General features: G+C 40.3%; 2 protein-coding genes across 2 annotated transcripts; both read left to right on the top strand.

Annotated features, from left to right (window-relative positions):
- The first annotated feature begins 59 nt into the window (after window positions 1-59).
- Window positions 60-7,752, top strand: LOC138202016 (enolase-phosphatase E1). Its single transcript, XM_069155662.1, has 6 exons — window positions 60-1,932; window positions 3,236-6,805; window positions 6,899-7,094; window positions 7,198-7,277; window positions 7,351-7,442; window positions 7,535-7,752. Exons 1-6 carry the CDS (start codon window positions 1,879-1,881, stop codon window positions 7,593-7,595), a joined length of 4,053 nt encoding a protein of 1,350 aa, XP_069011763.1. The 5' UTR covers window positions 60-1,878; the 3' UTR covers window positions 7,596-7,752.
- Window positions 7,753-9,253: 1,501 nt separating this feature from the next.
- On the top strand, window positions 9,254-16,500 carry LOC138201821 (uncharacterized). Its single transcript, XM_069155326.1, has 9 exons — window positions 9,254-11,917; window positions 12,175-12,214; window positions 12,834-12,974; window positions 13,287-13,376; window positions 13,553-13,678; window positions 13,813-13,935; window positions 14,551-14,622; window positions 15,260-15,322; window positions 15,659-16,500. Exons 1-9 carry the CDS (start codon window positions 9,305-9,307, stop codon window positions 15,694-15,696), a joined length of 3,306 nt encoding a protein of 1,101 aa, XP_069011427.1. The 5' UTR covers window positions 9,254-9,304; the 3' UTR covers window positions 15,697-16,500.
- The last annotated feature ends 200 nt before the right edge of the window (window positions 16,501-16,700 follow it).

The following is a 16,700-nucleotide window of genomic DNA, read 5'->3' as shown; positions in this document are numbered from 1 at the left end:
GAGCCAACAGCCAAAGTTACTGCAGTTCTCGTGTTTCTGAGTATTGTTTATGAAACGGTTATCAGTTGTTGGTCAACGCTGCATCTAAAATAACTTCTCATTTCCAAACACACTTCTGGTTTTTTTTTTATTGTTTTTTTTATTGCACTCCGACCACAGGAAAGTCACTGTCCTGAGCAGAGGAGGTGCTGCAAGGTTGAACTGAATAAGATGTTCTTTTGTTTGCACCTTTCTTTTCTCAGTTTTTATAGCAGCAGTTTTACAGCTCCATCACTATCATGAACATACTATTTTATGTGCTGTATAATATTGTCCACAATAAGTGCCCCCTATCATTTAACACAAATGATTAGCCAAATAAAAATGTAAAAATTCTGACTATTTGATGTGACAGGGACAATTAAAAAATATGACAATATCTAGCCTCCATTTTCACCATGACACAATATCTTGATGATGGACTTTTGTAAATATGGTTGTGAAGCTGTTAGTCACAGGTCATGTGCACATTAATATAAAATGGTAGAAGTGTTGAAATGTGAAAAGAGCACTTCATTGTACTCCTAAAATATTGTCAAACTTGTGATAAAACAATTTTTTTAAGGATGAATAGTGATACAACAGAGCCAGGGACAGACAGACAGACAGAGACACAGACAGACAGAGACAGACACACACACACACACACACACACACACACACTTACTTGTGGAACCACAAGCCTCAAGCAGCGATAAGGAACATGCTGCAGAGGTGTGATAAACTTACTTCTTTATAACACTGCACCCCTCTAGATTATATTTTTCATTCTCAAACTTGTAGTCTTCGACTGACTCAAGAAATCAATCGAAGCAGTTTGACAAATGTAGCACACCTCCCTATTGAGCTACAAAAAGCTTTATTTCAATGTTTACCTGTATGCAGCATTGTTTCCCAACACTTAAAAAGACATATGTACAATGAGTGGAGTTCCTCTTTATGAAGTGTAACTGCGCACAAAAGGGAGAGTCAAGAAATTAACCGACATGAATAATATTAGTATTTACAGCAAATGTATCTTAGGTTTGCTTAAGTGCATAAAACTACATAGGTTACTTGACCAGGTAGTCGTAGCAGCAAATCCCTCAGAAAGGCTCAATTTTCATGCCTTGGCAATCAACCTTTTATTTGTAAGATAAAGGATATAGCCTATTATTTTTTTTATTTTAAAATGTCTTGCTTTAAGCAGTCTTAAATAGCCTACTGTATAAGTGGGAAATTTAATTGAATCATTAGTAAGCTAAATGCCCGTAATACTGCTCATGTTCCCCAGTCTGTACTGTTATGTTCAACGTTCACTGAGAGTCTTAATTAAAATGCGCACTAAACTTTAACATGTGTAAAGTCGGTTCTCATGACACTGTGGTAAATGTAGTCATGCAGAGTCTAAATATAGTCAGACAGGAGCTCCGAGTGTTTTTCCACCATCATTGTTACTAATAGGTATTAACCAATGCTGTGGGTGAGCAGTCCTATTCTGAAACTGCATGTCGTGCGTCAGTTCTGTATGATAAAGTTTCACACGCATTGGGTTTGTTTTTTTTGTTTTTTTGTACGGTGACTTATCAGAAGCTCTGTCCACATCCGCAAACTCTTCAGAACGTCGGCTTGATGCGCTGGAGACCATCAGCTGTGTTAACCACCCTCTTCCTCATAATGATGCGCCGCAGAGGGAACTGAACTCGCAGCTGATGTGTGCAAACCCCACGGCCGCGTTTGATTGCAGCTTTCTGTCGACTTACACTGTTTAAAGAAATTAAAGGCTGGTTGAGCGTGTCGGTCACATCCAGAGCACTTTAAGTCATATGCTGAGACCGTAAACGAGGCGGAAGTGTGAGGATGGACCCGGACAGCCCCATTTCCAGGGTGGAGAGGACTTTGTGGACCGTTTGGGTGAGTCGCAGCATCTTTTAAATTTAGTGTCTACGTGTAAGGAGATAACTGCTTTAAGTTTAAACTTTGAACCCATTACATATGGATGTAAAGTCTGTCACTTCCTGTTTGGGTCGCTCACATTTAATGAGGCTGAATGTCCATCTCTCCACCCACCACTCCCTGCCCCCGTCTGGTTTCCTGTGTGTTTTGTGCAACTTCCGCACGCACGCACACACACACACACACACACACACACACACACACACAGGACGTTTCTCTGACTCCAGTTCAAATTTGCTTTATTGTCATGACCACAACCAAGCACTCAGCTGGCAAAGAGGGTTGTTCAAGGTTTACAATCTATATTATAGACACAAAAGTATTTAAACATCATTTCAGTTTTTGAATCTGGCTGAGCTTGTTTTTTTTTTTTATTATTATCTGGAAAAAAAAAACTTTAGTTTGCACAAAGTTTAAGATTGATTTATTTATGGCTGTTCTGAAAGCAACTGTTGATTTGAAGGCTCTATTCTTACTCAGGAAAAAAAAAACATTCAGTGAAAACTTTTTCATATATGTTCATTTTACATTGCATGTTTAGCTGACCTTCTATGTACTGACTAATTGCATTTGGGTTAAGTTTCACGATATCAGAATTAATTGTGGTTTACCACTCAGACACTGCCTGTATTTTGCCTTTTGTTTAGCGTGAAATTAAACACTTCTTTCTACCTGCCTAGGAAATTATTTGATTTTTACAGCTGAAAGTTTGACAAACAGGAAACTCTCATATGTAACTATATCAGTAGTGATGGATGTATTTTATGTTTCAGGGCCTTGCTGCTGCTCACTATGTTGGTATTGCCTGTAATGATGAACGCACAGATAATTATCTCTTGATACTGTGGATTACATCACCCTTAGGCATTTTGGTGCCTTTCGGCTCATTGTTTTGGTTTCACAATTAATGTTTAGATAGACGTGTTACAGACTCCATTTAAAACCATTTATGTACCCTGCTTTGCGCATTGGGGCCAAATCATGAAAGGGTCTTCCCCAAACTTGCTACAAATCTGGAAAGACGTACAAAACCAAGGGCACTGTACACAATGGTATGTGTACAGATACTTTGGGCCATACATTTGAATCATAACTGTTTAAAAAAAAACAAAATAACCAAACATTAAATGGTAGAAACTCTACCAATATGATTGGAAACAAAGCATTGGGAAGAAATTAATGTAATCAAATTTTCTTTAATTGACGTGATACAACTCAAATATCCTATAAACGTAATACTTTCTCTTCATCTCTTTCTCAGTACTATTTCTCTGGTGCTGTAAACAGATTCTTCAGGCCACAGCCAGCTGACATCGTCAGCAGTGAGCCAAACTCCTTCCAGGGATCTGCAGTGGACAGCGAGCCTACTGGCTATGACCATGCAGAGGGTGACACCAGAGGAGGAGGAGCCAATGAGGAACTGCCACTTGCCACAGCCTCTACACTTAGATCATCTTGGCCAGTTGTTGCCTGGGAACTTTGCACTACTGATGAAGAAAGCACGCAGTACAAACCCCAGCTGAGTGGCAGCAGTGAGAGCAATGAATCTGAGGATAGTGAGGGCACAACAGAGGAACAGTTCTGCCAAACAGGAAATGATGATGGAGGGCAGCTCGTCACTAAAGGGACAAGAGCAAAAGAAGACGAACAAAAGAAAGGGATCGTAAAATGGTACACTCCTGAACGAAATGTGAATGACGAACATGAACAACATGTGAATACAGGGTCACAAAATCTTGCAGATGATGCAATGAGTGGAGACATGGAGGAAGGAAAAGCAGGTGATAAGGTGGAGACTGTGAGCACAGTGACAACAGATGATCATCTAAAAATGGACGAACTTGCGACAAAGATCCAAGTAAAGGAAGAAAAGGATAAAAGGCCCCATGAAGGTGAGTTGGAGGCAGAAGAGTCTGAAGTAAAACTCTGCACAAACACAGAAGAAGAGGACAATATGCACATGGACGATGCAGTTCCAGTGGTGACACAAGAGGAATCAGAAAACTGTGAAGGTGTGTTACAGATGGCTTCTGGACAGGAGAACAAAACAGACGAGGCAACAAAACAAGTTGAAAAACAGCTTTCAGTCGATGAAGACTTGTCAGAAGATGAGCTAATTGTTGTTGGAAGAGCGTATGTTGTTGCTGATCAGGGTGAAACTGATGAAGTTGAGAAAGAGAAAGAGGACAAGCGCTCGTTGGATGAGAGGGAGCAGGGTGCTGTTACTGAGGAAGAACGCATTGATGAGGCTGCAAACAACCAGACCGTAGATAAAATGTCAGAGCAGGAAAAAAGCATCAGAACAGAAGACGGCCTTGAAGAAAACATTTTAACAGAATGTGTTACAAGCAGCGGAGAAGCTGTGCAGAACGCTAAAACCTGCCGGCACACAGCTGAGGTCACAGATAAAGAACAAGAGGATGTGGTGGTCACCGAAGAGCAAAGCAAAACAAGAGAGACAGATGTGACGATAACAGACATTTCAGTCGATGAGAGACTTGTTGATAATGATCAAGTGGAAGGGGAGAGGTTCTTCAGTGAAGTAGACAACAAAGAAAGTTGTATGGAAATAGTGTGTACGACCTCCTCAGTTACGGTAAAAGCCGAAGGCAAGACTGGACAGGAAATAAGTGGAGAGCTTGGAAATATTCCCTCAGAGAAAAGTGAAGGCCAGGTTGTTGTGTCGGGGGAACTAAACTCTTCAACATATGAGGAAACACAAGAGGCAGTTCCTGAATACAACAATGAGCTCGGGCTCTATGAAAATACAACTCAATGGTTCCTAGAAGTAGGAGATTGGGAGGAATTCCCGACCACTCAATTACCAGAAAAGGTGGAGAGCAAAGAACGGGAGAGTCTTCAAAACAGCGTCTGTATCCCTGGAGCGGACTACTTATTGGTGAGAGAGCTTATGCAAGAGAAACAAGAAAGCACAGAAGATATTAAGAGTAGCTCTGTGGAGGAGCAGACCGGAATACTGCACCTTACTGATACTGGACTGCCTCAAGAAACAGAGAAACCAATTTTTGAAGCCGTAATTCAAGAATCAGAACACTTATTCGACAAAGACGGAGGAAAACTGTCGGAAATCTCAATGAAGACGGAGGTCAGACACTTCGAAAAGGAATTTGAGACACATGTTTGCTCAGGAGCTGAGATTAAAACAACAGAAGAACTGCATGATGGGACTGAAGAGATATTGGTGGACTTTGGAAAAGATGAAGGGTTATGTGATTCCCAAGAAGCTGAATCTGCTGGTGATGGCTGTGCGAGGAGAGAAGCCGAGGAAGTGTTTGGATTTGCTGATGAAACTTTAAAACTCCTTGAAGTTGACGTTCAGCAGATGAAAAAGTCAAGCTCCCTTCAGGAACTGGTACATACCACGGATTCAGAGAAAAATGGCAACAGGAACCTGAGTTTGCAAGAAGACATTACTGAATCTGTCTTCTTGAAACACTCAGTTGAGATTGAGCCTAGATTACTTGACGATAGTCCTGTGGGAATGAAAGATGCAGTGATGGATATGGAAGGGAAAGGTTATGTAGATGAAGAGGAGGAAGCAGAAGATGAAATCAAGAACAAAATGAAAATGGATCTACATCTGCAGGTAGCAGGAATGGCAACTGAGCTAACCACAAATACTTTGATTTTAGATTCTGAACTATCTAGACAAGTTGACGCACAACAGATAACAAATCAATCCCCGGACAGAGCATTTGAGATAAGTGAGAGAGAGACGATAACAGACACTGAAGCAGCTGATGAATCAAAGACAACAGAGCCTAAACCAAAAGATTTACCCGTGATGTCAGCAGAGGAAACGGCAAAACATGAGACAGAATCAGAGGAGAGCTACACAGAGGAACCTCGTATCTTTGTCAGTGGACAAAATCAAGATGTTATTGATGAAGAAATCCTTGATTTGTGGATAGAGACTGCAATGTCAGAGGACACTGATGGTATTCAAGAAGGGCCTGAGCCAGGGAAACAGATGGACACCACAACAGACAGATTAAATGAGGAACGAGGTGAAATATCATCAGAGAAGAAGAAGGAGAAGCAAGTAGAGTCAAATTCAGGAGAACCTGGATTAGTAAGCGACACAGAAATGTCCTCATCCACAGTTGAGTCTGGATTTCTGGACCAGTCTCTCAGTGAATATGGTGCTCAAAACAGTGAAACTCGGCTACTAAAATCAAGCAGCGGCTCACTTCAAGGTATCCATGACATGTTGGATAGCATTTCAGAATCAGTCGACATGTCGGACGTCTCTGCGCCACAACCCAACTCTGAATCTCAGAATATACTGATGGAGGAAACAGCTGAGACAGTGCAGGCTTACCTGATAGAAGAGGGATCAATCACCGAGACTGGATTTTACCCCAACTCAGGAGTTTCATCACCAGAGGAGAGGCATCTAAATCAGGAATCTGATATGTCAGAAGAAAAAACAGATGAAGAAGTAGTTGAATTAGTGGAGACTGAAACCAGATCACAGGAAAAGACTGAATGGAAAGACAGTGAGGGAGCAGATGTTACATCACTGACAGAAATAAGCGCTCTTTTACGCGATGAGAAAACAAAAGTTGAAGATGAGCCTGTTGAGATGATTGTGTCTAATTCCTCAGAAGAAATCCAACACAAAGAAACATCTACATCTAGAAGTGGCTCCGAGGCTTCGTCAGAGGAGGAAATAGTGTCGACAGAAACTGATTCACAAATCAACATCTGGACTGAATCCGAGGGGACCTTTCCGAAGTTGTTCTGCTCAGAAGATATTACTGAGTCATTACCTTGGCTAAACAAGCCAAAGTCTGAAGACCAGAATGAGGTATCTTTTCTAAATGGCATAAAAATATCTTATTAAATAATGAATACATTTTGGATTCAGCTGTTTGTCTTATTTTGTTTTTTGTCAATGCAGGTGGATGCCCGCTTGCTGGACTTCACTGTTCAAAGGTCACGAATTGCTGTTAAAAACCCTCATGTAAGACCACCCAAAAATCCCCGCGCCCTGCTGCATATGCCCTCAGCAGATCCCATGCCCTCTTCACATGTGCCAGTCAAATTCCCCACCCGTGGGCCTTTAGGAGGCTTGGGTGTTGGAATAAAACTGCCTGGTAGGTCACTTGGAGAGATAAGCCACTACCTTCAGTCTTTAAGGTCCAGTTTTTTTGTCATTATCTGTAAATAATCTTGCATGTTTTTCTTTTTTCTTTTTAGGGCTCGGTGCAGGTTTTCCTGTTTTAAAAAAGACACAGAGGGTGGTGAGAGAAGAAAATACCCAGGAAACTCTCTCACAGGTACAATTATTACTCTTCCTGTTTCTTCTTATTTTTAGAGGAACACGTGATTAAAATGTCACAATATCAACAGGAACCTGAGACAAAACCAGAAGAGAAGAGTGACACTCCCAAACAGGATGAGGTGCAACACAGACCTAAATGGATGCCACCAAGAAATCCAGGGTAAAACAACAACAACTAAAAGTCTCAGAGCACAAAAGAAGCATCTTATGTTCAAGCTTTTTCTGATTCTTAGTTTTGTCATGTCTCCCCAGATTTGGAAATCCACTTATGTCTGAGCTGAAGACCAAACTGAAGAAAACCCCCAAAGAGTGAGAAGAATCATTGGAGCACTTTGTGAATATCTGGATATAATATAGAAATGGTTTTATTTTTGTTTATCAAACTGAATGAATGCAGTGATGAAATGTCCATTGTGTCACTTCCTTGTCCAGTGTTCAGCTTTTATAATAAAGCATACCTGAAACAGGAATGGTATTTTCTTTCATGCAAAGTGGTCCTGTCCTCACTGAGTTTTTAGCAAACACAATTGTCATAGCTCAAATGTCAGTGACAAAAACAACACACAAAGGACTACAACAAAACAGAAGAATCAATATTACCCAACATGAATGGTCTCAATTTTTATATTTCAATTTTATTTCAATTCAATTTAAATTGTATTTATATAGCGCCAAATCACAACACAGGTTATTTCATGGCACTTAACACATTAAAGTCCTTACAGCAAGACTTTACAATAAATATTTGTCATGCTGGATGATTAGAAATTTAAGGAAACACATTACATATCTAAGTCACGGTCTATGTTCTAAGTAAGTTGTTGGCCCACAAAAACGGATTCTCTGCCATTCTAAAAATATTAAAATATATATATAAATATATGGGTCTATTTTAATTATGGCCCTACTTTCAGACGACGAAAGTTCAATGACTATATTTAATTTGTTATGTAGACAGTAGATGGCAATGTTGCTCCATCGTGTGAAACACTCACCCACCAGTAGATACACGAAGAAGAATCCCTGAGCAATGATTGGTTGGAATTGTCGAATGAGCTTGAAGCAAACTGACATTTGAACTGAAGCGGCGCTGCGGTGGTCGGGACTTCGTGAAATTCCCGATGTTTTTCTGGCATTCAGTGAACTTTAACGTACAAGTGTTTCTCGAAACAGACTTGAATTACGGGAGGACTATTTGAAATATCTTCACAAACATTAACGGCCACCAGGAAGTGCGTGTTGATGGGTAAATAAATGTTTTTTTTTTTTTTTTTTTTTTTCGTTTTACCATCTAGCGTTACGCAACAAACATGAGCTTAACATCGATCGGGACTGTGTCTCGTATTTCAAGCATAACATCAATAATTTAACCGTTTAATCTAAAATGTTGCATGTGGATGTTAACCTGCCTTGTCTGTGATCTTTCTCTGTCTGCTAAAGTTGCCATGTTTTTGTATTTTCGGCCTGTTGTTCTTTAACGTTCAGTCATACAGCTCCAATACGCAACGTACTACTACTGGTATGATCATCCTTAGCTGTCAGTGCTAGATATGGATGACCCTGTTCAGGGGTATTTAGTTGGCTTTGCTTTAGAATTAAAACCTTGTTTTCACCCTTTTATGTACCTTGTGGATTTTACCCGCTTGCTATTTCACTAACTTGTCTGTATTAGTCTGTGAAGCCATTTTGAATCAGCAGGACAAGTGTGGCCAAGTTTACGTGATCATAAATGTCTTGCATTGAATGAAATCTTTTAATCCACAGGCAGCAGGCACAGAGCATCTGAAGACACCTGAAAAGATGCATCAAAAAGTCTGAGTATTGTGCGCCGTTTCCAAAACGCAAGAAGACCCTATGTTGTTTGTGTGAAAGCAAAAATCGTACATCATGGCCAACAAAACAACGGCACAAGCCTCGTGTATTCAGGGGAGTCCAGAGGCTGATGAATGCTGCGAAAACATTCCACCTGGAGTCACTGCTGCAGCTGGGACGTCAAAGCTCAAAGTCCCCGTAAAAGATATCATGGAATACTCCTCCATGCAGCCGCATGAAGAAAACAAAACCCTGTCTGACGCTTGCAACTTTTCAACACCAGCTCCAACTGGCGGCAGTTGTCGAGGCAAGGCAAAACCACGCTTCTCTAATTTCTCCTCTGCTCTAATGCCAATTTTAAAATTCTCAAATGTTGGCAGCAAATGTCCGTCTCCAGAGGCTTTCAAGCATGGGAACAATCCTCTTCTGACAGTTCCTCAGACAGGTTGTTTTGCCTCCAGCAGTCACACTGGGCGAGTATTAGATGGTATGGATGCTCATGTGAGCTGGCTGCATGATGAAAAATTGCCAGATATTACTCTCTTTGACGATTCCATGATGGAGATGACCAGAAATGATTCTGCTTTTCCTGACAGCGAACCTGCAACACCCAAGATTGAGGGCAACACTTTCCAACCCACCCAGTTGAGCTCTTCCACTGATTTAAACTCCCCTGTTCCAATTTCCTGCCCACAGAATATGACACATGATTCCTCCCAATCTAAGATCAACATTACCAAAGAGAATGAAGTAAAGAATGAGGCAACGAATCAGGCTAGTTCATGTGATGTAAAGGACTTAACGTTTCAGAGCCATTCCCTGAACAAATCTGAGGGCAATTCTACATTACAAGAAGCTGTTGCTACAACTTTTCAACTCCAGAATAACAATTTCGATTGTAAACCTCCTACGAAGCAGAATGAAACAATAGCTTTGTCAGAAACTAGTGACTGTCACCAGAGCGCTGTGGGCAAGCCCTCACCTCCTCAAGTCTGTAAAGCAATCACGGGCACTAAACAAAATAATCCTGAACTCCACCCTCCTGCACCGTCAAAACTTATTGGGACAGCAGCTCGTATGGACCGTAATGCCAAGATGGTTGAAACCCCTGAGAGGAAGAATGCTTCCGTGTACCGGCTGGATGATATACACTTTCAAGAAATTACCCTCCTTGAGGTGACATGTGATTCAGAGCTATCGCCAGTGGGGCAGTCCTCAATGGAAATCACACAGGATTCTCCACCACTTGATAGTTTGAAAAACAGCAGAACTCTGGCAGAGCTAAGCGGACAATTTGTGGCAGAGCTCGGCAGATTGCACATGAATCAAAGTGAAGAATTGTCATGTAAAATTGTTCAACCCGACAGGCATGTGGGGGGAAATGTAATTAAAGCTTCCTTGGAAGTAACTCAGAATATTACAATGGACAGTGTTCTGGAAAACAGTGGATCTTCATCAGAGCCCAGTGGACAAACTGTGGAGAAGTTTCAAACTTCAGCTGAAGAAAGAACTGAACCTGCTTATATTACTCTTGACATAACCTCCTCTAGTGACATGTCTGCTCAGTGTGCACAGCTCTGTACTTCTGCCATGGATTGTAACACGAGTTCAAAAGCAGTCCCCTCAGAGCTGCATGGTGAACCGGCGGACACTCCTGTTACTGTGGAAGCTGGCAATGAAGAGCTACTTACCAGCCATGACACTGAGTCGACCAGGAGGGTGTCACAATCAAGCCCAAAAACGGCCGGGGCTGCGAAAAGCACATTAACCATCGTGCAATCCTCCAACTTGAGTGCCTCCTCTGATTTAAACTCTACTGCTCCGACTTCCAGCCCTCGGGATAAGACACAGGATCTTCCTACATCTAACGAAAAGAGTCTGAATGTGGCGAGAGAGATTACAGATCAAGCAAATTCAGTCACCACTGAAACATCCCTCACGATGAACCCAAATTGCTCAGCTGTAAATGAAAGCAATTCACACGTTGTGCAGAACACGACTTTTGACAGACATTCTCTTCAAAAGTCCAGTGGTGACACTCTCTTAGAGGAAACTCCGACCAATCCCCTCCTCAACACTTTCGACTGTAAAGCTGCCTTTAAAAACAACGGCACACTAACTTTGTCAGAAATGAGCTCAAGTGACAGCCACCTGGTCACTTTGGACAAGCCTTCCTCTCCTCAAGTCTGTAATCTAACCACTAGCCTTAAAGACAGCACTCCTGAAGTCCACCCTGCTGACCTGTCAAAGCAAAATACTGCTACAGACCTTAGTGGCGAGGTGGTTAAGACCCCTGAAGCAAATCCTGTTTCTGAGGTAGCGTCTGGATCTGGTAGACGTCAGACTGAGGATCATTCACAGTCAGGTTTCCCTGTGAGAGATGGTCTGTCCAACAGTTTAAACCATCAAAGCATGAATTCAGAGAACATCAAAGAAAACACGTTCAATTTGGATGACACGTTAGACTTAAGGCCAGACTCCCTGTTTACTTCAACGCCGATGCTGAGCTGTAAAATATTCACTGTTGAGCGAGAGAAGGGAAAAACCCTCGGAGCGCAGAAAAAACTGTATGGGGATGGCGCCCGTAAGGCAGCTGGTCAGGTACCATCGGGTATTCCATCGAACCTAGTCTCTGACCGTAAAACTTTCTTGACGCAACCTGCTGTTAAATCCCATTTGCCTACTTCGAAAGCCACGTTCCAGCTGTTGAAGTACAAGCAAGCCTTCGCACTTCCAGGACCAACATCAGGTCTGCCAATGACGAGGCGAAGAGCCCAAGCAGGGGCTGTAAGAAATGCTGCTGCTTCTGACGCACCCCGGACGGTAGGATCTTAACGTTCTTTAATATCTTTTTGCAAGTTTGCAAAATGTTGATAGAATCTTCTGTTTATTGAAATAGATCTGATGACCTCATGTCTGGTACGACTCATAAAAAAAAAAGTGGATTCAGCAAATGAAACTGACATGAGGTCAATCCATTTTTTTAGGAGTCATACCAGACATCTTTTTATTACACAAGCACTGGCTGCATGTATTGATGACGGTCTGTCTCTAAAATCCTCTGGTTTTGTGTATTCAAGGCCACAAGAATATCAAGCACTGACATCTTACTCACAGCAGGTAGGCAGTGTGTATTTTTGTTTTCAGAAAGGCTTCCCGTTTTATCTTTTATACTTATTAAGGATAAATTATAAGAAAACCGGGATAAGAATTTCTTCGATTTTTTTTTTCCTAATGAAATATTTTAAATGTGTTTTGGTTTTTTTAAGATTTGTATTTCTGTTCTTAACTTTGGTTTTGTTTTTAGCTACATATAGTGCAGCATCAGAGCCTGACTTATACTGGATTTTTGGGGTTGATACCAATATTAGGAAATAAATAAAATTCTGATATAAATAAATATGGGTGATATTCTTCGTGTATGTTCACACACAGTATAAGCACACATTACATGTCACAAATGTAGTTTTCAAACACTTGACACATAGCTTTACTGGGAATTTAATAATTATATTTTATAACTTTAAAAAAAACAAATAATTTTGAATTCAACCCAAATGTTTCTTTCTGCATTATGTTTTTTTTTTTTTTTTTTTTTTTGCTTTAATATATGCCAATATAATCTGCCGTCTGATATATTAGTCACTCTCAATACAGTATAATACCCTTTTGAATGAGTGGGGTGTGTATGTGCACAGTATCCACTGTCCACACTGTCTTCCTTCTCTGCTGCTGTCAGGATCCAAGCCGCTCAATTCTGGTCTGCGGAGACTGAGTGGAGTTCCACCGAGCGTCCAGAGAGTTGCACCGGGTCTCAGGCTGCTACCAGCAAGAACCAGTACACTAACTTCAAGTTCTGACAAACTCTGTGGACCTGCAGGTACTCTCACAGTCGTCAGACGAGGGGTCCCACCTATCGTATTGTTAATATTTGTATTGTCATAATATTTATTACGTTAAACAAAATTATATTGTGATAATGGATATTTTGGCTTGTCGATTTCATGATATCATACTGTTTACATAGCGTAACAGTACATGCGTTACGTGCATTACGCAGCTTCACAGATGAACTGCTGTTTGTTTCAGTAGGCTTTCAGTAAAAGCATAGCCATCATTTAATTGAAAGGGTCTTTTAAATATTGTAATAATGTAATAATAAATATTGTTTTCTTTCTTTATACACATACAGCTGCCAACCCTGTGACGAAGACTGCACAAGCGAAGAAGCACCCTTTAGCCAGAGGGGAAGCTTTGCCGTTATCGAAGAGAAAGAAAATGGGTAAATATTGATTTGCTGCAACAGCATGCTGTGATAACACAGCTGTGTCAACAAATCCTCCAACTAAAACTGTACAACACAATCTGAAATAAAATATTCTTAGCTCAATAAATAACTACAATTTAAAGGTAAGTTACTGTATGTCTGCCTCACACTTCTATTCCTCGTCTTTTCAGATGCTGTCGTACCATCAGTTAATGCCGAAACCTCGACATCGGCCTGTGATGCTACTAACAGAGCCAGAAACCTGAAACAGCCCACAACCACTCAGAGAGCTTTGTCAGCTAAAACCCAAAGAGACGGTAGGTGTTAGGAATGCATCACACGACTGTTATGTACAAACGATTCAGGTGTGATATGATTTGTGGTTGCTGGAGTTGTTGTTTTATTTCTTTTAGTTCTCTCGGATACATGGTCCTTATCGCATGCTTTTCAGATGCTGCAGTGCCGGCAAATTCTGCAGAATCCTCAACATCGTGTGACGCTGCCAGCAGAGCCAGAGCCCTGAAACCGCATGGAGGCAGCCACAGAGCTCTGCCAGCTAAGCCTCAAGGCCATGGTAAGCCTGGAGTGCTGCGGTACGAAACTCAGAGGGCCTGTCTGGTGTATTTTCTAATTGTTTTTTTGTTTTTTTTGGTAAATGGAGCCATTTTGGTTCCATCCATCTTGTACTTAGCGATTTGTCTGAAGGGAAGTTGTTTGTTTTCTGAATTGTGTGCTCCATTATCACCTGTTTCCAGTTCTTACAACTGCTGACATCAGACAACAACAGGGATAAATGTTTTCTGATGCCAGCGTTTCCATGAGTAATGCTTGTCCCTATAGTTGTGACAAAAAATTATGATATTTGCTGTATATATGATGAACACATGTATAAAAACAAACTGTCACAGTGTATGAATTTCTACTGTAAGACAGAGTGACGGCGTCACGCATTAAGAAAGACATTAATAAGAAAGTAACTCTCAAAGACTCTAGGGACCAGTTTGACAATTTCATATGAGGATAACAACTACTGCACTCACCACCAGGACCATAAAGCATTGACTCAAAGAAGCAGGAGTAACATACAAGTTATAAATAACTGATTTACAGGTGATAAAAAGTGGAAAGTAAAGGATTATTTGACAGACACCCGAACCTGAGTGATGTAATGATTCAAATTGTGTTGCAGGTTGTGCCAACTGTGTCGTGTTCGAACGGCATCTCAAAGTGAAAACAGAAGAAATAAAGAGACTGAATGAAGGTATGCTTTAAAATACAACATGCTGTCACTGTCTGAAATATCTGAAAGTTATCTATGTTTTTGTGCAAAATATCTGGAAATTTTGTAGAATAAATATGTTTATTTGGCAGATTTCCATTTGATTTGCCTAATTAGATGGCTGACACCGCATGTTTGCTTCTTCAGATGAACAGTTCAATGTACTTCACACAAAACGATGGCTGCAGATTTTATCCTCATCACTTACAATGGCACTGTAGGAAGTGTTCCTTTGATATTTGGTATAGACATGGGGAGCGATTAGAGCAAGCAAAACCCGTTTCATTCTTTATATGGTCACCTGTCTACTGTTCAAGACCAGTGATGAGAAGTAACTAAGTACATTACACAAGTGGAATTTTGAGGTACTTGTACTTCACTCAGGTATTTCCATTTGATGTCTGCAGGGAGGCAATTATTGTACTTTCTACTAAACTACATTTATGTCACAGTTTTAGCTACTTTTCAGATGAAGATTTGACATAATGGTTAATATAACAAGCTTTTAAAATACAATACATGATTAAACAGTAAACCAATGGTTTCCAAAGGTGGAAGCTAACGATTATTTGACAGATATTTTGTCCTCTGTAATGTAATGATTCAAACTGTGTTGCAGGTTGTGGCGTGCTTGAAGAGCAACTCGGAGTGAAATCAGAGGAAATCAGGAGGTTGAAAGAAGGTATCACTTGGTGTTGTTGTTTTTTTTTTATAATCTTGATTCAGTTTCTACAGATGATTTAGAAAATATGCTTTTGAAATGAAAGCAATGTTTATCTGTACCGCTCAGTTAGAAGTACGTATTTGAAAGACTCCGCTCTTTACTCCATCAGATCTTATTGTAGTTGCCTCATCAGGTCTGATTAGTGACGATTGGCTCTTATGCTTTCCAACTGTTTTTGGGTTTTTTTGGTTGATCTTTAGTTATTGTGTAATTATGTCAAGATCCTGATTTTCCTTTATTTTGTTAAATGTTTAAGAGTTTGTTATTGATTAATGTTTCTTTTTTTTCCCCCAGAGCTGCTAAAGTACAGTAAACAAGACGAAGAATGCTGATGTTCCATTGCAGTCCCAAAGTTAATATTTCATAGCACAGTTGTCATTTAAAAAAAATGTTGCATTTCACCTGTAAAATTATATTAAATAAAATGATTTTAAGAAGAAAAATGCTTAAATGCAACACAGCTTTACTCACTGAAGTATTTTAAAAAAAATATATATATAATATACGTTATTAATCTCTTCATTGTAGAATAGTGGCTTTTGTTGACCAGTTATTCCATTTTAAAATATGGTCTGATATAACATGCTCACAGGAAAACTCCAGTAGGATACGTTTTTTTTTTTACCCCTCATTATATTTTGCCTTAGTCATTTAACAACAACAATACTGAAAGCAGGAAAAGGTGTCGTGTGTGGAGAAGTTCAAAATGGTGTGTTTAAGGTGCTCTTTACTAGGGACCGTACAAATACAGAAAGAAGGAAAAAGTCCAATCACCTGGCAACAAATAAAACACATTTTTTTCAGATAGCTACTTCATAGTGAAATTCTAAAAACAAGGTGCTTACACACATTAAAACAACAGCCGTCTACATGTAAACAGCTATCTGAATAAAGTTGCTATGTTTTGCCAGCCTTGGACTTTTTTTTTCTTCTTTTTGAAGAATACTGAAAAGACATGACAAAGGTTTCTTGGTAATCATGAGGCTGAACCTTTTAATTTTCCCAGTGTATTCATTGACAACCATAAATCAAAGTATGTGTGTGTGTATAACAGCAGCAGCAGGGGTGAAGTGGTTTCACCGTCTTACTCTGACATGCGAGTGTGGACTTCATCTGAAATAATCTGGAATAAATATACTGAGATATCCGAGGTGTGAACTTTGCATTTTATTTCCCTCTGTTATGTTATGACCTCTCTATTATCCATATTGGATAATCCTGACCACCCTCTCCACCACCTGCTGCAGGGACAGCGGAGCACTTTCTCCAAAAGACTCCTCCAGCTCCGCTGTCACAAGGGCAGATACAGGAGATCATTCCTACTGACTGCAATAAG

The sequence above is a fragment of the Embiotoca jacksoni genome, unplaced genomic scaffold (assembly GCF_022577435.1).
Source record: "Embiotoca jacksoni isolate LCO1_2020_lvr unplaced genomic scaffold, fEmbJac1.0.p SCAF_20, whole genome shotgun sequence".
In the NCBI taxonomy this organism is placed as follows: Eukaryota; Metazoa; Chordata; class Actinopteri; family Embiotocidae; genus Embiotoca; species Embiotoca jacksoni.
This window is presented reverse-complemented; position numbering and strand designations above follow the sequence as displayed.